This window comes from Podarcis liolepis, assembly GCF_965112155.1.
Source record: "Podarcis liolepis genome assembly, chromosome: 5".
NCBI lineage: Eukaryota > Metazoa > Chordata > Lepidosauria > Squamata > Lacertidae > Podarcis > Podarcis liolepis.
Window position 1 is genome coordinate 34,086,153 of NC_139556.1, and position 23,987 is coordinate 34,110,139.

At 45.9% G+C, this 23,987-nt stretch overlaps 1 protein-coding gene across 2 annotated transcripts; it reads left to right on the forward strand.

Annotated features, from left to right (window-relative positions):
- Window positions 1-12,390: 12,390 nt before the first annotated feature.
- On the forward strand, window positions 12,391-23,192 carry PCBD1 (pterin-4 alpha-carbinolamine dehydratase 1; the record flags this gene model as incomplete). Of its 2 annotated transcripts, none has more annotated exons than XM_083503266.1 (4): window positions 12,391-12,656; window positions 20,555-20,686; window positions 21,182-21,262; window positions 22,479-23,192. In XM_083503266.1, 4 exons carry the CDS (start codon window positions 12,654-12,656, stop codon window positions 22,575-22,577), a joined length of 315 nt encoding a protein of 104 aa, XP_083359392.1. In that variant the 3' UTR covers window positions 22,578-23,192. The 2 variants fall into 2 exon arrangements, with proteins under 2 accessions (XP_083359392.1, XP_083359391.1); XM_083503265.1 differs by lacking the exon at window positions 12,391-12,656 and adding an exon at window positions 13,629-13,748.
- Between the last annotated feature and the right edge of the window lie 795 nt (window positions 23,193-23,987).

Below are 23,987 nucleotides of genomic sequence, written 5' to 3' on the forward strand. Positions count from 1 at the left end.
TATTTTCCCTAATTAACATTGCTACCCTGAAGCTGCAACAGTGGTACCTTGGTTCTCAGACTTAATCTGTTCTGGAAGTCTGTTCCAAAACCAAAGCGTTCCAAAACCAAGGTGTGCTCTGCCATAGAAAGAAATGCAAAATGGATTAATCTGTTCCAGACTTTTAAAAACAACCCCTGATACAGCAATTTAACATGAATTTTACTATCTTAGAAAACCACTAATCCATAAAATGAAAGCAATAAACAAAGTACTGCAGTCACACAAGCAATCAAGCAATCAGTAGCTGAACTGGGTTCCACACAGTCACAAAAACAAAACAAAAAGAGCTGCAAAAACAAAAACGCAAAATAAATAGCAAAAGCAGACAGACCTCGGCATAACACTCAAATCGTCAGTGTAACACTCAGTATGGAAATGTGGCTCTCAAAACGGAAGTGCGGCACTCAAATCGGAAGTGTAACACTCGAAATGGAGCACGTTTGGCTTCTGAAAAAAGTTCGCAAACTGGAACACTTACTTCTGGGTTTCCAGTGTTTGGGTTCCAAGTTGTTTGAGTACCAAGGTACCACTGTATTTGCATCATTATGGAGCAACGCTTACAGGTATCATATGGGCACCTGTGTGTGAGGGGTAGAGAGCTTGTGACCTTCCAGAAGCTGAAAGACTCCAGCACCCATCTTCCTCAGCCAATGGAAATAGATTGTGGGAGTTGTAATCCAGTCCGGTGGGCCACAACTTACCAGTCCTTGCTCTATGTTTTGCCGTGAGAGCAAACAGTTTCAGGGAGGCTATTTTCATCAGAAATTGGGCACTGGAAGGGGAAATTAATCACCTGCTCCCCTCCCTCCAGTGCCCTCGGCTCTCTCAGCTGGTGGTGTATGTGTGTCTGCTGTTGCAATTGAACTTTAGTTTAAACCTAGAGGAGTCCCAATTGCAGATCTCCAGCATCACATCCAATTTGCCCTACAACCTGCTATCTGCCTAGAGTCGGATGATGTCCAAACCCTGTGAGGGTGCCTGACAGCAATCTGCAAGATTAGTACAAACTGGGAATCTTTTCTGCCTCCCCTGTGCTTTTTGTACTTGGCAGGGGATTTCTTTCAAAGGTACAGTCTGCAGACACCCTGCTCTCCACATGACTGAAGGGTGGGAAAACGTGGATGCAATGCCAGGCCTGAAAGCCTAGCACAGCGAAGGACAGCGAGCCTGGCGCAACATTGGCAAGAAATGTCCAGTACAGAGCATTGATAACAACCCGGCAGCTCACGCCACCTCCACTGCAGGAGTAATATGATGTAGCAGCCAGAACATGATGTTTCCTGGCTACTCACAGCAGGCAGGCAGAGCCTCCGAGACTCTGACTGCTGAGCAAATTAGAGCGTCTTGCAGCCTATGCTTACCTACTTGGCAGAACATCAAGGGCTTGAGGCTACACACACCTCTCCACTTTGCCATGTGTTATTTCTGCCATTCATCAAATCCAGTGGTTTACCTGAAAGGGTGCGTGTCATGGGCAGGAGGGGGAGTTACCATGCATTTCCCCCCCCCCCAATAACCACAAATAGACCCGTTTTCTAAAGTCTTTGTCTCACTTGAGATCGCCTGGCATTCCCCAAAGGCAACTTTTATATAATCTCTGAATCCAGCCTCTGTTATCCAACCAACTCTATGTTGGTTCACGCAGCATAAAAAAAACAAAAACACAACAACAAAACTTGGAAATGAGGTTTTCAATATCCAGAGCAAGAGATTAGGGCTTGAGTTTGTTGTTGCCACAAGTGGTGATGAGAGCTTTTCATGTGTCACGTCCTTGGAAGATAAAGATGGTATATAAATTAAATAAAACATTGACAGGTGGTCTGGACAGAAGAAGGGGTTTGTCATTGGGCCATATGTCTTCCAGGTATCAGATTCCTGGCTAACACTGGGTTCTGTCTCAAAACCACCTTATAAGCTGCCTGTACCTGCATTTTGGGGATATCGGTCGCATGATGTTTCCACCATCTGCTTGACATCTCGATTTCTCTAGCGCCTAAAATCTGCTTTTCGCCTGGCCATTAGTAGCGTGAAACGTTGTCTGGAAACATTGTGAAACTGGACCATGCAATGTGTGTTTGGCATGTCAGAGTTTGGGGCTTATATGGGCTATCCCTGCTTTCAGAGCCCACCCCCTTGCCTGTGCCCACAATCATGTCACATTGTACTTGCCCTTCCTTGTCTCATTTTCTTTCTGCTGCTGCCCCCATTTCCCATGCTTCCGAGTACCGTCCCGAATCTTTCACTGAGTCTCTTCAACATATTTGACTTTCTTCTGGTTTGCTCATTGCTTCAACATGTGCCAATGGCCTCCACTTTCCCCACCAGCCCATAATGTGCTCTTCTACCCACACACACCCCATCTTATGACTGGGTGTCACAATCTGGCAAAAGCTTCACCACCAGAAAGCAGCCTATGGCAGATCCGCTGAGGCCTGCTTCTGTAATTGTGGAAGCTTAGTTGGCGCATATCTAATATAACAATGCCCCCCTAGCAATCTAGCAATGCCCCCCACCCACCCAAAAAAATGCATGGGGGTGAAAGAGAAGCAAGCAGAGCACATGCATCTTTCTTATTTCCACCGGAAACAGAAATCAGTGGGTTTTATGCGCTGCTTATGAAAAGTTCATGAGCAGGGGCTCGTGATCAATAGGCCCCTAGATGTGAAATACAAATTAGGCAGAACATGTGGTTTTGGTCGAACAAACTGCAAGAACAGCAAACAACGAGCACTGGTATGGAAGCATAGAGGATTACAATGCACAAAACTGATTTGGGAAACGTGGGTTTTCAAAAGATACGCCTGATCTTTTAGAAACTCTCACTAGAACATGCTCTCCAGTAGCTGTTCCCTGACCCCTAGTGGCAGGCAGAGAACACTGCATTGCAACATGTTCATAAATGGCGCAGCCAGTCTGCACAACTTGGGATTCAACCAGCCTCATGCAGACTGTCAGCTAAGACAGGCAGCCAAATCAGGAAGACTGAGACCTGGCTAGGCCACAATGCATACCAACATGCTGTATTTGGCTTAGAGGTCTCCGATCTTGCAGGCCAGTGACAGAGAACCCTTTTTGACTAAGGGTTTGTCGGCTGCTTCACATATCCTATTTTAACAAGAGTGGCTGGGGAAACCCAGCCAGATGAGCGGGATATACATCATCATCATCTAAATGTCATCATCATCACAAGTGCCCCTGAAGTGCTTTGTGTGCCCGTGTATAGGCACAACAGCATACATGTCAGAAAATGCATGTTTGCAAAGTTACATGCATTGAAGCACAGGGATTTGCTGTGCATCCTGAACCACCGTGCAGGGTGTGAATAAGTTCTAAGAAGGAATATAATGTGGGGGGAGCGGGGGAGCCGTGACACAGGGGGCGCATAGTTTAGAGGGGGCACAAACCAAGGGTTTCTCTGGGCACCAGAGCCTGGCCTGGCCTGGCCTTGACACCATGTCCCCAGGCCCCTCAGTGAATGGCCGCCTGGCCAGCGCTCACTCGCTCCTCGCTCAGATGGTGAGCAGGGATTTTCCCCCAAGGGCCACATTGGTCAGGCAGGAGGTGCTGTGTGGCCCCGCTTAGCTCCAGTGGCAAGGGCTGGGCTGTGAATCCTCTGCACCCAACCCCAGGCACACCAGCAAACGATGCAACGTCACTGGTTCTAAGTTGCTGTCAGTTGCTGGGCAGAGGAGGAGGAAGAAGAAGACAGTATAGATTTACAACAGGGGTTTGAGGGAGGTTGCAGCTCATAGGCAGGTGAAGGGGAAAGCTGGGGAATTATGGGAGAGCCAGAAGAACACCCAGGTGACACATTGTCATTAGAAAGCATTCCAGACCCTCCATCTCCCAGAACCCGGCAAGCATTAAAAGTAGGAGAGCAAAGAGCGCGAAGACAGAGGGCACGTAGCAGCAACCGTAGAGGAGACGATGAGAATGACGAATGAGGAAGTAGGGTGGAATGAGGGGTGGAGATTTACTCGGGATAATGCCGTTATCCAAGAGGCTGGGTTCTATGGCCTCTCTCTGTAAAGATTGAAATAAAAAAGGACTGTAATAAACTTTTCCTTAAATTTATTTCCTGGGCAACGAACCGGGAGCTGCTAACAGCACCCTGACAGTTGCAAATACTGATTTCTATTTCAAGAAACAACCTAGCCACAAGGCAATCAGTCTTGTAGGGGCACTTCTACTAAGGTCCATCTAGTCCGGCCTTCTGTTCTGACAGCGGCCAACCAGGTCCCCATGGGGGAAACCGGCAAGTCAGAGCCAAATGCAACCATCTTCTCCCCACTTGCAATTCCCAGCAGCAGATAGATGTCCAAAGGCATACTGCCTTCATTGGTGGCACTCTCACTCCTCAGCAAGGCCCCTTTGTTTACCAACTCCATTCCTTGTTTTATACTTGCCATGGTCATCATCCACATCAACCTCAACTCAAGCAACAACCCGGTTCCTTTTCCGAGTCCTATTCACAGAGAGGGACTCTATGCAAGTATATGTGGAAGTAAACCCCACTCTGCTTATAGGCCTTATTCATAGGTAGGTGTCAGGGATTTTTTTTTGAAAGAAAACGTAGTACTGCCCACTGGTATGTGATTATAATTCATGCACAAAGCACTACACCCCTGTGCATTTCCTTCATGCATGCGTGCACACTTTCCTGCTTACAGTCACATTCCATGACATTTAGACACCCGCAAAGAGTGGGAAAGAAGCCTCAGAACTGGGAATTTGGCAGCACTAATGCAAAAGTGTTGCAAGCTCCACACATGAAGTGTGGACTTTGGGGGAGGGGATGTTTGGTCTAAGAATCAGGGGTTCTAGGGGAACACAGACAACTGAATTTACTTTTCACGTTGTTTACTTTTTACGCCACCTAACATAATGCAATTTTTTGCATGGCTTGAATTTTTGAGCTGCCCAAATATTTTTTTTGTTCTGCCCATTTGGGGTCAGGCTGCCCATTAAAAACAACGAGCCCTGGTAGGTGTGCACAGGATGATGGCCTTAACCTTTGTCTTGGTTCCTGCCTCCGCTCAAGGTATTTAAATTCATGTGCGCATTCCGCAGTGATTTATTCCCTTTCTCTTAAAAAACAATTTGGACAGAGCATAAAAGATTATGACTATTCTCCAACCCCGTTACAACAGACTGTATGTCCTAGAATGTATTTTCAATGTCAAACTCCTATAAGTCCAGAGAAGTGAACTTGGGCTATTACCACCTATGGCAATGGGCCAGGACAGAAGATTTTCTGCCATGCAAATAGTTTAATATAAGAGGTAGTCAGGCTGCCTTAAGAGGCCTTAAGAACATGAGTAAGAGAAGTCCAGGACAGGGCTTCCATACGTCTGGAATTCCCACCCACCCACTTTTGTGTCAGGATTCTCACTTTTTGAAATATGGCAACCCTACCACAGGAAGAAAAGCTCCATCCCTGCGATGGCACCTCCAAGGAGTCCCTGGTCCACAAGAAGAAAGCTCTGGGACATAGATGTCCCATTTCACTGATAGTGAGATGGGGAGAGGGTCAAGGACAACCTTGGCTCTGCAGGATGCAAAGCCCCCTCACTCCCAAACAAATACACCAGTAGCCAAGTTAATTTTGCTCCACTGGCATCAATGGGAGATAAAAAAAAAAAATAAGGAAAATAGGAGGAGGGAGAGGCATACAGGACCCCCCCACACACATACCTCAGCTGATCTCTGCAGATCTGTAGGAGAGCTATCACCCCCTCCTTGCTCATGAAATAATCCATCTGATTTGCATTCTCAACAGGAAGGGATGGAAAAATCTTGTCAACTTCAGTTTCTCGTTTCCCCCAGTTTTAAGCTCCCTTCTCCGCACTTCTATATCAATCTGTGACTTTCTCCTAATACACACGTTCATGCAGTTTTACCTAACGTACACATTTTCGTAAAGCAACGCATTTCTGCCGCGTTTCTGTTCTCGTATTGTTTCAGAAAGTGCGAATCGGGGAGGTTCGCAGCCTTTGAATGCAAACTGAATCGAATTTTTCTCCCACCCCTAACTGCAACACACGACCCAGTGAGAGTTGTTCTGCCCATTGCATTTGTGAGGGGGGGGGGCCTTCGCTTGCCCTGACAGATAACTGGCCGCACACCTGCTTCCCCCCCTCCCAGTCCATTTTCCTCCTCCCTCTCAAGCGAATGAGTAAATGAGTCCTCCTCAATGACTTTGGCATGGCAACACGACAAGGCCGAGCCTTGCGCGGGGGATAATTAATACTTGTTAATAATTCATCCCTGTTTATCTGGCTCTTTAGTCAGTGTAAAGGTTGCCACAAATCCACTAAATCCAAAACACTAAACAAGGCTTTTAATTAAACCTTTTGTGTGTGAGAGACAGCGGCAATGTTATAAATACTGACGGAGCTGGAAGAACCTGCTGCAGCAGGGATTGCAGTGATGCCGGCAGAGCCCGGCAGAATAGAGAGAGGCAGCTCTGGTAGGTGAGTTGGGTGGGGGAGGGAAGCAGGCACCTTTGCCACCCAAGCTATAACTTAATCCTGCTGGCTTTGAAACAGCTATTCTTAGCCTGATTATTCAAAATGTCCTCCCACGGAATTATGCATATGCACACACGTACATGCCAGTCTTTGAAATCACGAAGTCACTTTAATTGCCTTTCTTATAATTAAGTAAGCACGCCTTTTGCCAATGCCTCCCTACCCCCAACCAAGCAACCACTCCTTACTAATGGAACTCAAAGGGATATCTAAAGTACAACCTTTTCCCTCCAGTGTAGAAATGGCTGGTCATACTGTTGCATTCCACCCCAATCTCCAAGCGGTTTGAGATGACAAGGGTTCCAGGAGCTTATCCAAGGTTTCCATTTCCTTCAGGAATGAGGCACAGCAGAGACCGTGGAGTCTTTATGATATATTGTTTATTTGCACAAATATACAACCTGAGCATCCGATGCAGGCGTTCGCGGCATCACAGGAACCAACTCCTAGGGGCCAAAGGGTCTTCGCCTCCCCCCCAATAAAATATTGGAGGAGGCCACCCCCCCAAAAAAAGTCAATGATCATTGCCATTCAAATGGTGTGTATACACCACGTTATGTGATCAATTATGCAGGGCAGGGCTTACTTGGCTCCCCCCCCCCCAATATTTTAATTCCTGTTGGCACCCCTGCACAGCATGAACACCCAAAAAGCATCTAGTTTCTCCCATAGCTACAGCCTGGGATTCAAGTGGAAATCAAACTTTGCTCTGACTCTCTCTCTCTCCAGCTTGCTGCTTTACTTATCACTGTCCAAGCTCTCAGTTCTCAATGCTGACTTTTGTCCGCCTCACTACTTGCGAGTTGAGCAAGCAGCCCCACACATTTGTCGTCTCCCACCGAAAACCCTTACCTTGTTCCCCTTGCTTCCTGGCTATTCCCCTTGCTAGCCTGGCTATTCCAAGAATGAGAAGCCTTGGTTAAATTTTAACCTTTGCTGGATCCAGGGATTAAAGGAGTCTCTGCATACAGGCCACTTTTCACCCTCTGCCAAACTTATAACAATACTGTAATGAAATCTGGTGGGAGGGGGGGGTTGTGTGATCTTTCAATGCTTCCCCTCCCCAGTCCTATGAATCTGATCGTAAAAGGGGACTGCTAAAGGGGTCAGACCATTTGGAAGTGGCAGAGTATCTGAGGTCTCAGGTTCAATTCCTGGCCTCTCCAGAAATGTCCCGTCTGAAACCCTGACGAGACAACGCTGTGCTAGATAAGCCAGTGGTCTGTGCAAGGCAGCTTCCTGTGTTCCTAGGACAAGCTTAACCTGGCAGAGTTGTTGGGAAGAAAGACCTTTGCATGACTAAAGCAGATCCGGCCAAGTACAGGTGGAGGCAAACAGGCAGTTGGAATTTTGGAAACATAATATAATTGCCCTTAATCCTTCCTGCAAATGCTGGAACTTTTGGAGCCAATGTTCCAGCTTTGCAAGCACTCCCACAAGGGCCCCTGTCTGTCCTTTCTCTGGCAGAATCTCTAAATTCCCTACTGCAAAGACGGGAAACCTGTGGCCCTCCAGATTTTGTGGGACTCCAGCTCCCATCAGCTGCTGCCAGTCTGGTCAATGGTCAGGCATTATGGGAGTTGTAGTCTAATTAACATCTGGAAGGTCACAGGCTCCCCATCCCTGCCTATTGCTTTTGTGTGGCAGGTTGGGCATATTTAGATCAGCTGGAAAACACTTGTGCCATGGTACCTCTGCAGGCAGCAATCAACTCTCGTTATGGAGATTTGCAAAGCACAGGCTGTTCCATAGCTTGTGCAATCCAAGCAATTATCACAGCTCTTAAGTAAGTTAGGCCTGATGCAACCAACAGATTTGCCAAATGGTGCTCCAGCAGTGTGTGGCAAGGCAATGTTAATCTCTTGAGAATGGTACAAGTCGTCCAGTAAATCTTTTATTAACTCTGTAGCCTATGTGCCTATTTCCATTGCCAGACTCACGCATACACACGTCCCTGCCATCATATTTCTTTCAAATTTAATTTTGATTTGTGAAAGATCTATTTTAGCAAACTGCTGACAAATGGCAGCTGAAGGGGACCATATATTATTGAAAAGTTATCCGGCAATATAATGAAGTGCTTTCCTCGGATCAGCATTACTCCTGGAATGATAGCTCTGACCAAAAAAACCCCAAACACCATTCTAATGAACCAAGATATATGCAGTGTGCTAGTTCACAAAGGCGTCGCTGTTAGTGGTCAGAAGAAATGGAAATCAAACATGGACAATCACTGCAACAACAGCAGCCAAGTAAGACCCTCAGAAGTGATGCCAGAGACTCAGAGTTATGGATCCCCAAAGACTCATATAAACAAGTGAATCTCACCAGAAGAAGACAATTGCTAGACTTGCTGTTAAATATCAGGGAGTGCGGGACGTGCTGGGAGTTGGGTCAAATATTGCGGTTGTGCCCCTTCTGACTCCTGATCTTAGCGTTCTGACAGCCATTCCAAAATCTTTCAGACTTGTGATGAATCGACTTATATGAGTCACACAAGCATTTTCTTTATTATCGTAAGAGCTGCACTCTTGCAAACTTTTCCCTCCAGAGTTACAATTCCCAGAGTTCCCTGGGATGAGGGATTGCCTGTTAAACCACTCTGGGAATTGGAGCTCCATGAGGGGTACAGGGTCTTCTAGCATCTCACAGCATCCTTAACAAACCACAGTGAATCAACTGCAATCTAGGAGGCAGGCAAATGTTGTCCCTATCTTCAAAAAAGGGAGACAGGGAGACCCAGGTAACTACTGACAGGTGATCTTGACATCGATACCAGAGAAGGTCCTAGAACAGATAATTCAACAGTCAGACTGTGAGCATTTAGAAAAGGATGCTGTGATTACTAAGACCCAGCATGTGTTTCTGAAAAACAAGTTGTGGCAGACCAATCTGATTTCTTTTTTGATGGAATTACAAACTTGGTGGATCAGGAAAATGCTGTGGATACAGTGTATCTTGACAAAGTCCCCCATGATATTCTTGAGAGGAAGCTGGTAAAATGTAGGTTAAATGGGGTAACTGTTAGGTGGATTTGTAGCTGGTTAACTGGCCAAACTCAAAGAGCACTCATTAATGGTTCCTTGTCATCCTGGAAAAAAGTGACAAGCTGGTGTTGCAGGGTTCTGTCCTGGGCCCATTGTTGTTTAATATCTTTATCCTTGGATGAAGGAATTGAGGGGGTGCTCATCAAATTTGCAGAGGACACCACAGTGGGAGGGGTAGTGAATGTCGCAGAAGAGAGAATCAGAATTTAAAATGACTTTAACAGATTGGAGAACTGGGTGCAAGCGAACAAAATGAATTTAAATAGGGACAAATGTAAGGTTCTGCACTTAGGCAGGAAGAACCAGATGCACAAATATAGGATGGGCAAACACCTGGTTTACTAGAAGTACATGTGAAAAGGATCTAGGGGTCTTGGTGGACCACAAGCTTAACATGAGTCAACATGTGTGTGATGCAGCAGCAAAAAAAGCTAATGGCCATCTGTGGATGCTTTAGCTCAGATTCATGCATTGCAGGGGGTAGGACTAGATGACCCTAGATGGGTCCCTTCCAACTCTATGATCTAGGGGCTACCCAGAGAATGTTGTTTTTTATGCCCACCACCCAGCATAAGAGGTACTACTCAGAGGAACTCTCCTTTAGGTAAGAGACAGGCAAAGGTCAGACCAGCTCACCTGCCCTTTTGAATTTTCTACTTTATCTAGGAGCATACAGAGGATAATTAAGAAGCACTGGCAACTTATGTGAGCTACCAGGATGTGAGGAACCCCCTCTGGTGGTTTTAGAAGGACAAATTCACCGGGACATACTAGTCCATAGAGATGTATATTCATGGCATCCATCTGTCTCGGGAGCCAATGGAGGAGTATGCCTTTGGAAGTGAAGTCAAACCGTTGGAGAGTTACAGCGCCTGCTGTGGCTGTAGAGACAGATTCGGGAGCCACGTGTTTTGTTGCAGCTGCGGCAGATGAAGGCGTTCTGCTGCAGATGCATGCATCATGGAGTTTCTTCTCTCCGCCATCCTCCCAGAGGTCATTCCTCCTCTGGCCACTGCTATATATACATGACCTGGTCTTATCCAGCAGGCTCTTCATAGGTCGTTATTGATAGATATATGTTGATACAGGCAAAATTGATGCAAATTTCATCATCTTTTTTTGATGAGGTGGTCACACTGGCATACTGTTCTCATTTCTGTTCTCCCTGCTGCTAAGTCTTCCCTTCCCATCCCTTTCTTCTTTCTAAAAACAACCCATCTGATAGGTTTCCTGATTACTTCTGCCTCTTGAGGCAGTCACAGGCAGGCATCTCGGTATCCAGACCCTTCTGGTAACATCTCACTGGCACTCTGTGCTGCAACTGTTTCATTCATTTAAGGCTGTCTCTACCACTGACTCAATATTTTTGGTACCCTGCAGACCTTTTCCGTTCTGTTCTCCAAGCTGAGAACAATCAGGTAATCAGTCCAAACCAAAAATAAAATGGTATTTGTTGTCCTATGTCATTTTTTCAGATCTCCACATCCTGTTTTAATGGATTGTAAGCAGGGCTGCAATCCTGACCCCACTTATCTGAGATTTCACTTCTATGTGCATTTGAATGCAATGGAACCTTGGAATGGGAGCAAAGCTCTGCTTCCCATCAGCAGTTGCTGCCCATCTTGTTGTTGTTGTTTAGTCATGTCTGACTCTTCGTGACCCCATGGACCAGAGCACGCCAGGCACTCCTGTCTTCCACTGCCTCCGGCAGTTTGGTCAAACTCATGCTGGTAGCTTCGAGAACACTGTCCAACCATCTCGTCCTCTGTCGTCTCCTTCTCCTTGTGCCCTCAATCTTTCCCAACATCAGGGTCTTTTCCAGGGAGTCTTCACTTCTCATGAGGTGGCCAAAGTATTGGAGCTTCAGCTTCACGATCTGTCCTTCAAGGGCTGATTTCCTTAAGAATGGATAGGTTTGATCTTCTTCCATGGGACTCTCAAGAGTCTCCTCCAGCACCATAATTCAAAAGCATCAATTCTTCGGCGATCAGCCTTCTTTATGGTCCAGCTCTGACTTCCATACATCACTACTGGGAAAACCATAGCTTTAACTATATGGACCTTTGTTGGCAAGATGATGTCTCTGCTTTTTAAGATGCTGTCTAGGTTTGTCATCGCTTTTCTCCCAAGAAGCAGGCGTCTTTTAATTTCGTGGCTGCTGTCACCATCTGCAGTGATCATGGAGCCCAAGAAAGTAAAATCTCTCACTGCCTCCATTTCTTCCCCTTTTATTTGCCAGGAGGTGGTGAGACCAGTGGCCATGATTAAGATCATGTTGATGTTGAGCTTCAGACCATATTTTGCACTCTCCTCTTTCACCCTCATTAAAAGGTTCTTTAATTCCTCCTCACTTTCTGCCATCAAGGTTCTGTCATCTGCGGTTGTTGATATTTCTTCCGGCAATCTTAATTCCGGTTTGGGATTTATCCAGCCCAGCCTTTCGCATGATAAATTCTCCATATAAGTTAAATAAGCAGGGAGACAATATACAGCCTTGTCTTACTCCTTTCCCAATTTTGAACCAATCAGTTGTTCCATATCCAGTTCTAACTATAACTTCTTGTCCCACACAGAGATTTCTGCCCATCTTAGAATCATGGAATTGTAGAGTTCGAAGCGACCCACGCGGTCATCTAGCCCAACCCGCCTAGAAATGCAGGAATCACCGCTCGAGAATCACTGGCAAATCACATAGCATCCTCTTGCCTTGGCGGAGTATTCCCTCTCCCACTTCGCTCACCCTTAATCTGGCCCGCCCCGCCCCCTCGCGCGAACCCTTGTTCCATTCAAGATCAAAGGGCCGCTTCGGAACCTTGCGCGCCTCGAGATTCCACCTCCGCTGATACGTCACTGGTTAATCATTGAAAAAGCTACTCCCGCTCCCAGTGAGCAGCCTGCGGACAGAGGCCCCGCCCTCTTCCGCCAACGCAAGGCCGAGAGCAGGACGTCTGCGAAGCGCCCGGGCGGTGCTATGAGCGCCCGCCCGCCCTCCTGTTGCTTGCACAACCCGGCTGCTAGTTAACCGGCTGCAAGCATGGTAAGTTAGAGAAGGTGCTTTCTTGTTGCAGGTTCTTTGCACGGTGGCTTGCAAAACTAGCTTAAGAGATCCCTCCCGGTGCAAAAGCGGCGGAGGCACTGAGGGAGGTGGAGCCGCTCAGGTGAAATAGGTGGACGAGTTAATGCATAAACCAGGTTAAACGCCCTGCCCTTCTTTAAAGGAGGGGTGGGGCGGGATGAAGCGTTTTTGTGTGTGTGTGCTTAGGCTCAAGACTCGAAGATGGGGAGAATCCCAATGTCTTAAGGTGCCACCCTCTTTTGCATTTCAACGGATCTCTTTGAAAGCTGTAGTATTTCTACGGCTACGACAGTTGTACTCTTGTTAGGCACACGGACAGTCATAAAATAAGGTGGTTTGGCGTCCTATAAGAACCGTGGCACCTTTGAACCCAGCGGAGCAAGGGGGTGGACAGTGGGGGGAGGGAAGGAGAGAGCGTCTGGCATTTTCTGTTTTTAGCTAGCGGATGAGGAGGAGCTAGCCAGGTTTTTACCCCCAGGTGAAGCCTCCAGAGGGGCGCCATTGAGGTTCCCAGCATCTGTGTATGTGCGCGCACAAATGCCCGGGTGAAATAACGCCTAATTTTGTCCCTGGCTAGGTTTAAATGTTGCTTTAAGAGCCTTCAGCCTTGAGATTGCTCCTGTTTTGGGGAGGGACTGAAGCAGACAGGTGAAAGAGGCATTGAAATCAGCCTTTCCCAGCTTTGGGTCCCCAGATGTTGTGGAACTCTAACTCCCATCAACCCTGACCACTGGTCTTGCTAGCTAGTTGGGATGATGGAAGTTGTAGTTAAAAATAATAATCCAGGTACCCAAGTTTAGGAACATCTGGTTTAAAGCACACACACCCTCCGAAAAAAGGACTCTGGGAGCTTCAGTTCCCTGTATCTTTAAACTACAGTTCCCAGGATTATGGGGGGGGTGCTTTAAATGGATGGTTCATACACAGTATTTCATGTGTGAGTTTTGGGGGAGTGGGGGATGTTGCCACTGCCTTTTGGGTAATACATTTTGCAACTTTTGCCATCCCCAGCTGAAGCCTGAAAGGGAGTTGCTATACCTTTTTAAGTTCCAAGTAAGTAGACAAAGTAACTTCTGTTGTATGCCTGAATTAGCTTTTCATGCATCTGTTGTTTATAACTGGGTCCAGGAAGTTAGAAAATTGCATTTGTTGGTGTGACGTTCCCCCTTAAATGCTTTCGGCAGTCTGCTGTAATGAGAAGCATGTGGACTTTAATGGTTTGTGGAAAGCATGTGGAAAGCGTTTTTTGTTTCCTATGTTGGAGAGGAAAGGGGGGAAAGCACATCAGATCTGTGAGGCATTAAACATGCACACCCACAGCCTAGGACTCATGGTCAGAAGCATTAGATAGGGGAAGCAAGCTGACAAGAGGCATGATACTCAGTGGGTAAGGAAATGGTTAAAGCTAGTGGCTGTCAACACCAATGATGAAGAATCCTAGTAACAGGTTTACAAACTAAAGTAAAACATCATAGGTTGGGACCAGTTATGTTGATGTTCCACTGCAATCAACAGGGCTTGAGTTAGTCATGACTAACTTAAGCTCTACTAACAGCAGTGGGACCTAAATGCAACTCATGCAGTTTGGATCCAACCCTTTGTGACCTTTATAAACAGACAATTGCCAAATGAATTGGAAGCTGTTTACTTTAGGACCTAATTACAAGCAGCAATGGGATTGCTAGTGGATACCTTGTTCTGACTTACCACAAATGCGTGCTGTCCAGATATTCTGGACCTCACCTGCTCTCTCCGTTCCTAACTGTTGGCCAAACTGGCTAGGGATAATGGGAAGAGGTGTCCCACCAGCATCTGCAGACCTAAGGTTGAAGGACACTGTTCTCCACCCATCATTTGTGTCTTCTGAATGTCTTCATGCTGAATGCCTGCCATTTTTAACAGCAGCACAACATCACAGACCCTGCACAGGGATGGGGAACTTGCTGAACTCCAGCTCCCATCAGCCCCAGTCAACATGGCCAGTGATCAAGGATGATGGGAGATGGGGTCCAACAAGATGCTGCAGGTTCTCCATCCCTGCCTTAGCAGGTGAGGCCTTCTCTAGGCTTGTCTACATGACTTCCATATGCATCCTTGATGGATGTAATCTCTCTCCATTTCTGGGCAGCATCTGAAAGTGGGGCAAAGCCTGCCAAATTAAGTGTGCCAGGAAGAGAACGTCGTCTTCAAAATGAATAGATGAAATCAAGGAGTGTCACTTTAAAATCCCATTCTTGCATTGTATGGCAAGGTTGCATAATTAAAGTGTTGATTTGTTTAACCTATAAAAGGGTGGTTCAATCCCTCTTTTCCCCCCATGGAAAGAAGTGGTTTTTTTCAATAGGACTGAAAGAATTGATTTATCCTTGCTTAGTCATCACTACCTTATCTTGTTTTTTTGTCATGGGCCGGGATTTGCAAGAGTTGTGGCACAATCCCACTCCCAGAGACTTAACCCTTTCAGGAGTGGAGAGCCTGCTTTTTGCAGTTGCCTTATCCGGATTTGTTTTTAACCTTCCATTAATTGCTGGAGAACTAGCCACTTCAAGGATAAAGTGGAAGAACCGCACCAGTGTGTGCTGGCTGCCTTGACAGCACCGACATCCATCTTAAAACTGAATGCAAGCTCTTGAAACATCCATTCACATGGTAGAGGTGAACCCGTTTTCCTTTTCTCTGGTCAGTTGCCTCCTCCCTTCTAGCAGGCGGTTATTAGAAGAGCAAAAAACAGTGGGCTCTGACAGCCTCCCTTCCTCCTGTCCCTTCTCCTTTATTGTTGCTAAGATACCTTGTGCCAGCTTATCTACTGATCTCACTCAAAGGGCAAAGGCTGGAGCTTTATTGCACCGAGCAGTGTTTACTCAGTGCAGCTGCACTTCAGCAAAACAATTGGCTGAGATGAAAATGGGAAGAAACCCCTTTTGAGTGACTCCCTGAATATTCCCTGCGGGGTATAGGGGTGAGGGTCCTGCGACCCTCCAGATACTGTTGGACTGGAAACTCCCATCATACCTGACTGATTGGGCTGTCAGGAGTTGGTAGTTCCAAACATCTGGAGGGTGCCCGGTTGGGGGGAGGCTGTTCTTAGCCCTCCGTGAGCTTGCTGTTTTACAGTAGGGTGGCTCTCTAATGGTTGCTGAAGTGCATCTCCAGCCATACCTAAGCACTGGTCATCTTGGTGGGAGCTAAGGGGAATTAAACAACATCTGGAGGATCAAAGGAAAGCCCCCCTCCTTTTGGGGATTCCAGCCTTGTGAAGGTTTCTCTTCCTCAAACTCAGCCCTCCAGATGTTTTGAGACTACAGTTCCCATCATCCCTGACCACTGGTCCTGCTAGCTAGGGATCATGGGAGTTGTAGGCCAAAAACATTTGGAGGGCCGAGTTTGAGGAAGCCTGCTCTACACACTAGCAGTGTGAGTTAGCTCATACACGACAGAAGCCTCAAGAACCTCATATACATGTATGTGTGTGTGTTTATATATGACCAGAGTCTTGAACAATCCACATCTTCAGCTGGTCAAAGCAGGAACCTACCAGGCAATGCCTTAGTGATGCTTCCCGGATCTAATATGAATACTGTTTTCATAGAATTGCAAAGTTGGAAGGGACCCTGAGGTTCATCTGATCCAACCCCCTGCAATTCAGGAATATGCAGCTGCCCCATATGGGGATCAAACCTGTGACCTTGGCGTCATCAGAACCACACTCTAACCAACTGAGCTATCTACAAAAGCTTCTTTGTTGTCCTTTTAAGAAACCACAGTGGCATCTAATCCAAGCAAATTGCCCTAACGGGAAAGGCAGGCCAATTACAGAAATATTTGATATTCAGTAACTTATCTTAAGTATTGCATGGTGATGCAAAATTGTGGTTGTGTTATAAAACCAATGTACAGTAAGCCCACAACTTACGCAAGTTTAACTTGTGCACATTCAGCCTTGGGTGCTTGGCAAAAACAAATTCTTTGCTGTGTTTTAGTCGTTGAAAAGCACAACCCACCAGCATAGTGCTGTCAACTCATGGATACTGGTACTTTAGGGCAAGTGGGCACTGCCCTGCCAACCTCAGTTGGTCCAAAGCCAGCCCCCAGCCCCACCCTCTTACCTGCCTTCCTACTTGCAGGGATGAAATTGCCTGCCAGCTTCCTCCACCTCAGCCTCCGTCTTGCCCTTAGAGAACTCTGCAGAGATGAGGATGTGGTCCAAGCTAGAACGTGTTGACTCTGCCTGTCCTAGACACCAGCCCCACCCCCACCACCTTTGGTGCTCTGCTAGCCCCTGTTCTAGAACGGAGCCCATCAATGCATGGGGGGACGGACGACAAAAAAACAAAAAGGCTTTACAAAAGGAAGCAGGTTGGCAAGGCTTCTACAGCCTTGTTAAATGTTCCAAAATGTATAAAAGTTTATTAGAATGGTCAAAATAAAAAATTCCTTCCAGTAGCACCTTAAAGACCAACTAAGTAATACCCCTCCCCACCTTCTCACTATATAGAAGGATCTGGCAACTTCTGTTTCAGTATATCTGAAGAAGTGTGCATGCACACGAAAGCTCATACCAAGAACTAACTTAGTTGGTCTTTAAGGTGCTACTGGAAGGAATTTTTTTATTTTGACTATGGCAGACCAACACGGCTACCTAACTGTAACTGGAACCATTAGAATAGTCAGTTAAAGATGAGGAGGTAAAATCTGTCATGGTAAAGTGGGCAGGAGATCTAGTTCACAACATGTTATACTATTAAGGAAAACTATATGAAGATCTTCTACCATTGGTACATAACACCGAGTAAATTAGCAATAATGGACAAAAATAATTCAGACCAGTGTTGGAAACACAAGGAGGTGGGATCAATGTATCATGTTGGGGGGACCTGTAAAAGAATGAGGGAATTTTAATTTATAATGAGTTGGAAAAGATGTTCAAAATTTCAATTTCCCCAAAACCTTAGGCATTTCTTTTAGGGATAATTGGGAGGGAGATTCCAAGAGACTTAAAGAAACTATTCATGTATGCCACCACAGCGGTGAGCGTTTGATTGCACAGAATGGGAAAGTGAAACCATACCATTAAAAAAAAAAGATTGGCTGATTAAACTGATGGAATATGCTGAGATGGACAAACTGACACGGGAGATAAGGGATCAAGTGAAACAAAAAAATAGTAAAGATTGGAATATATTTCAACAATACCTGATAGACCACTGCGGAGCACTAAAAATTTTGACTGGTTTAGATTAACTCTTGTAATGGGAAACATTAAATAGTAATGAAAAAGTTTGTTACCACTAACCTAGCTTTATTATGATACACACTCAACCAAGAACTTTAAAAGACCCAAGTAAGAAGGGCAGGGAAGTCAGAGGTAATTAGAATATCAATGAATCAAAGGAACAAGAATATATCTTTATTTTTCTTTATTATGATTTAGAATTACATGTTTATCAATAAGAAAACTGAAATTTTTCATTGTGATTTCATATTGAGAAAGCATTTCTGTTGTAAAAAAAAACTAATAAAGATGAATTAGCAAAAAATAAAAGTTCCCTAGCTAGCATCCCTCCTCTTCTGCAAAAATAAAACATAAAAAATGGAGACTACTTTTGAGTAGGTGCCTTGTGGATCTACAGTCCCACCAGCACTTAGCACAGGATGGGAATAAATAGCTGGCAAGCAGCAAGTATGATACAACAAGTAGGCAATGGGCTGTGTTGGGACACACAGTCTCATCATAGAATCATAGAATCATAGAGTTGGAAGAGACCACAAGGGCCATCGAGTCCAACCCCCTGCCAAGCAGGAAACACCATCAGAGCACTCCTGACATATGGTTGTCAAGCCTCTGCTTAAAGACCTCCAAGGAAGGAGACTCCACCACACTCCTTGGCAGCAAATTCATGACCTTATCAAAAACCTTGCAAGGCCATGGCTTGGCAAAGGCTGGTTGTGCCTCCTGCTGACGACACTGCCTTACATAAGCCAGCCTATCCTTGGATCGCCATGGATTGGGAAGCTTGTTCTTGCATAATAATGGTGTGGTTTTTCTCCACCTTCCCTCCACCCCAGCAGTAATAGCAGTTACATAAAATATTACCCAAAGTGGTTCGATTTATTATCCAAATTCTGGTTCAAACAAAATCTGCTGCAGACTGGGGAGGGGTTCATTGCATTAGAGAGCCTGCTTCCAATAAGTTACTGTGCTATGGACAACAGTACTGGCTGTTCCCGATTTGCCGCTCTCTGTCCCTCCCAATATCCAGGCAGTTTAAACGGCAGAACAAAGTAATGCAATAGCTTTTAACCATTAACCACAAACAGGCTGGTTAATGTGTAGCAGTGTTTCTCTCCCCCCATCCCCCTTCACTGGGAGCCAGCGTGGTGTAGTGGTTAAGGGCGGTGGACTTGTAATCTGGTGAACCGGGTTTGATTCCCCACTCCTCCACATGCAGCTGCTGGGTGACCTTGGGCCAGTCACACTTCTCTGAAGTCTCTCAGTCCCACTCACCTCACAGAGCGTTTGTTGTGGGGGAGGAAGGGAAAGGAGATTGTTAACCATTTTGAGACTCCTCAGGGTAGTGATAAATTAGCAGGATATCAAATCCAAAGTCGTCGTCTTCTCTCTTCATATAAACATGGGTGCTTTCTATTTCCCAGAGAATAGCCGCATGCTTTAAGAAAAGCTTTCCCAAAGACAGAAAATGCACTGCACCCCAACAGCGCACATGATGTGACGTTGGAGGCATGTGTTGTGGTGCAATTTAGGAGAGCGTCTAATCAAAGACACCAACTGCATGACGCAAAAAACCAAATTGATAGCAACTTGTTGACAGTGAAAACACCTAAAATCAGGATTCTGTTGCTAGTGTTGCTCTTTTCTCTAGATTCCAGGTAAAGTTGCCAAGCAGTGTGTACCGTTGTGTCTTCGAATCGGTGGTGCTCTTGTTCATAAGCCCTAGGTGTATAGCCTAGTGTAGCTGCCAAGACAGAGCCCAGTGAGTAGGGGATACAGAAGGGCTTGCAATTTAGCCTGTTGGCCAAAGGATGGGTTCAAACACCTGGACTTCAACTCCTATAAGTACTAGAGAGCATGGCCATTGGCCAGGGGTGATGGGAGCTTTGTCCAACAACACCTGGAGAGCTCCATTCCTCACCTCTACTGTAGGTAACATATACACTGGGCTGTTCCTAATGGCATATTACAATTTTTTTGTGGGGTTTCCCACAAAGAAAAAAAATGTAGCAAGACCCAAACGTTGTGAGTGGTAGTTGAAAGTGGGGCAAACATCTTGTCAGATGTTCTCACCCAGATGGTTCAATTGATCCAAAATAACTCTGAAACAAGTGAAGTATGAACACCTTACCCCAGGCATGGCCACACTTGGCCCTCCAGATGTTTTAGGACTACAACTCCCATCATCCCTAGCTAACAGGACCAGCGGTCAGGGATGATGGGAATTGTAGTCCCAAAACATCTGGAGGGCCAAGTGTGGCCATGCCTGCCTTACCCTATCAAACGGCTCGTGGACAAATCCCTTCCCACACCTGACCTGCTCCGACGGACGTTCTTTGGTTGCTCATCTGTTGCTCAGCTGCAAGTCAAAGTCTACTCGCATGCATGGAACAAACCACCCTCTGAGCTTTCGGTCCGAATTACTTTTTTGAAATGGAGAGTTCAGATGTTTTGCTTTGTCGTTTGCTGATGTGCGCACTAGTTTGTTTCTTCTTCCAAGACCGATTGTCTTGCTTTCCGCCCCAGTTGAGAGTGTGCATTCCAAATGAAGCTTGTATTACGAAGTTCTGAAGGTGATCTTAAAGCTCTTGTGGCAGTTCCATTTTCTCTCTCTTGTTGTTTTTCCTAGGCGGGAAAAGCCCACAGACTAAGCGGCGAAGAGAGAGAACAACTGCTGCCCAATCTCAGAGCTGTTGGATGGAATGAGGTGGAGGGCAGAGATGCCATTTACAAGGAGTTCCACTTCAAGGACTTCAATCGGGTACAAAGAATAATAATATCCCCGCATCATAGTTCTTTTGTCTGCATTTTATTCCAGGGAAGCTCAAGCAGGTTTACCTTCCCGCCGGAGCGGTACCTATTTATCTACTTGCACTTTGATGTGCTTTCGAACTGCTAGGTGGGCTGGAGCATGGACCGAACAACGGGAACTCACCCCGTCGCGGGGATTCGAACCGCCAACCTTCTGATCGGCAAATCCTAGGCTCTGTGGTTTAACCCACAGCGCCACCCGCGTCCCCACCCCTCAGGGTAATAGCTTAACTTAAATGCAGTTTAAGCCTCCCCTTCTCTATCAAATTATTACATTGTGTACAGTACTGTGCTGTCAATGACTGTCCATTCTTTTAAACTCTGTAAGAGTCAATGACAAGCTTGTGCAGAGAGAAATGAGTATTGGTTGATATTTATGAAGTTCATCATGTGCAAACTTCCATGTGTGTGCTTTCCTAACTCGCCCTTTGCATCTCGTGAGCAGGCCTTTGGATTTATGACCAGAGTTGCTCTGCAGGCAGAAAAACTGGACCACCACCCTGAATGGTTCAATGTCTACAACAAGGTAAGAGAGAACAGTTGGCTGTCCAAGCTTAGACAAAGCAGTCTGCGGCTGCAATCTTATAATATAAACCCTTCACCTGGGAGTAAGCCCCGCTGAGCTCAACGAGGCTAACTTTTTGAGTAGACATGAGTAGGATTGAGCTGCATGTGATTAATTGCTACTGGCTTAAGATCAAGATAACCAAATGTGCTTTCCATCTCCCCAATTCCCATTGTGTTTCCCTCCCCCCTTAAGCATGTACCATTGAGGAGCCTAGAAGGGGAGGGGTGTTAACCCTCCCTCCAAAATGTCACCTACCAGCTACATTTTACCCCTGCCAGCCAACTTGGGCCTGTCTTCTTCCTTTCAAAGGTATGGTATTCTGCAGCGGCTTGACAGGGAGCAGTTAGAAACCCAGGAAGATGCCTTAGACAGAGCCAGAAGATGGGTGCAACTTAGCTCAGTATAGTCTACCCTTGACTGGCAGCAGCTGTCTATGTATCAGGCATGGGGTCTTCCCAGCCCCAGCTGCAAATGCCGGGGACTTATGCTGCAAACAAGTCAGATTCTTTACTACTGAACTACAGTCCTCTGCCTGGGTAAACAACTCTTCCTTTTCCAATGCAAAAGAAGGGGAAGGAACCACTAGGGCTTTGCTATTTATGCCTATAGCGTAATTCATAGTCTTCCTCTTAGGTTGCATAAAAGGAGGATCGTGTCCCTTGGCCAAGCATCAGTATTTCCTTTTCCACTTTAAAATCAATGTTTCGCCAGCAGTTAAGAAGCAATAGAGCTCTTTAGAATTCCCCTAGATCCAAAGTGGATCCTTCTAATGTATGTGGCATAGATGAAGCTAGAGTTTTCCAAACACTGTGTTGGCTGCAGTGTGTAGGTGTGTTGCGCCAATGCTCCCCACACTCCTCTCGGGGCCGGAAAGGGGTTAGTTCGCTAGTAAAAACTGAACTACTGTGTCACGAAATGATGCAAAACTGAATTATACAGTGTTGTGAAATGATGCATGTCTAAAAAGCATGTCACCAACATGGAAAGTTCTGGATTAAGCCTTAAGTTGTGCTGGTGTACTCTGGGGCTGAGAGTAGGAGGTACTTCATACTGCAGTACTGAACTTTTAAAATGTGCCCTACTGCTCTAGGGTGCTTGCAAACTTGATGTGTGCTTCCTGTATTCCCATTCAGCATGATGACTACATTTTTGTTTTCATTTTTTGTATTTGTAGGTTCACATAACCTTGAGCACCCATGAGTGTGGAGGCTTATCGGAGCGGGATATCAACTTGGCCAGCTTCATAGAGCAAGTGGCAAACACGCTGGCTTAGAATCGGCCATCCTTGCCATCTACAGTCTTCTGTTGGCCAAGGCAATGCCAAGGGAGAAGAGTGAGATGTTGATGCAAATAATTATTTTTATCCAGTTGCTGACAGAGCCTTAGTATTAGCCCACTACATGATGGTACCCTGACATTTTAAAAATCCATGCCATTGCATTATTGTGTGTTTTTTTTGTCAAAGCTCTCTCATGGCATGTTTATTGCCTCTCAGAATTCAGTGTTGCTACTCCGTAGTCTGTTCAAGCAGTATTATACCAGCACAGTAAAAAGCTACCTTTGAGGTAGGCGAGATACCATCCAAAACTGGTTTGATGTTCATATCGTGATATCAGTTTCATAAATTTTGACCTGCCAATATATCGTGAATCATGGTGTATGTTTGTGCTATGCAAAAATCACACTGTGGGGACAACTGTGAAGCCAGCCAGTGCCTCTACATAGCTCTATCCTTTATTTCAGACATCGTGATATATCGGTCTTTTGCAGTGTTTTTAGCTGGCAATAAAACCAGGTATCGCCCAGCCCTACCTGCCATACAGTTAGTTACAGTCAACCTGGCTTGTGACTTAAGCAGTTTACAATAAACCTAACATCTGTCCCGTTACCCGAGTCTTACCTTCTTTCTGCTGAAGGACATATTCTAGAACACCAATGAGCAGACTGAACTCAAACCAGGCATTTTCTCTACCAGGGCACGATAAATGATTGCATGCCTTTTGAGAAAAGAAAGGGATGTGTGCGTGTGTGGGATTTTGAGGCAAGCCTGCCACCTTATCCAGCATCCTATTGGGTGGAAGAAAGGCACAGGACTGTCCTCCATTGCCATGTCCTCTTTTCAGCTTTACAGTTACTTCAGTGAGCATAACTAAATGGTTTGAGTGTCGACCTGGGAGAGCAGGGTTCAACTCTCTACTCGGCCACGATGCTCAGTGAGTGACCTTGGGCCAGTCACCATCTCTTAGACTAACTTCCCTCACAGGGTGGTTGTGAGGATGAAATGGGGAGGAGGAACCAAGTACACTACCTCGAGATCCTTGGAAGAAAAGTGGCATATAAATGTAATAAAATGTCTCTCAAGTTTGAGGTGGGTGGGGTAGGGAACTAGGATGACTTTCGGATCCAAACCATTTCCTAGAATGTCCCATTTCTAGTTGTACCATGAGAGAAGGGAGAGAAGTCCCTTGAGAGGTCCAAGCTGTGATGTCAGAAGGACAGATCCAGTCCATGCTATGGCCCCTGGGACCATAGGATTGCACCCTTTAGTAAACAACATCTGTGAGTGTTTGTCTCAAATACAGTGGTACCTTGGTTCCCAAACAGCTTAGTTGTCGAACAAATTGACTCTCAAACCCGGAAATGTTTCGGTTTGCGAACATTTTTCGGAAGCTAAACATCCTCT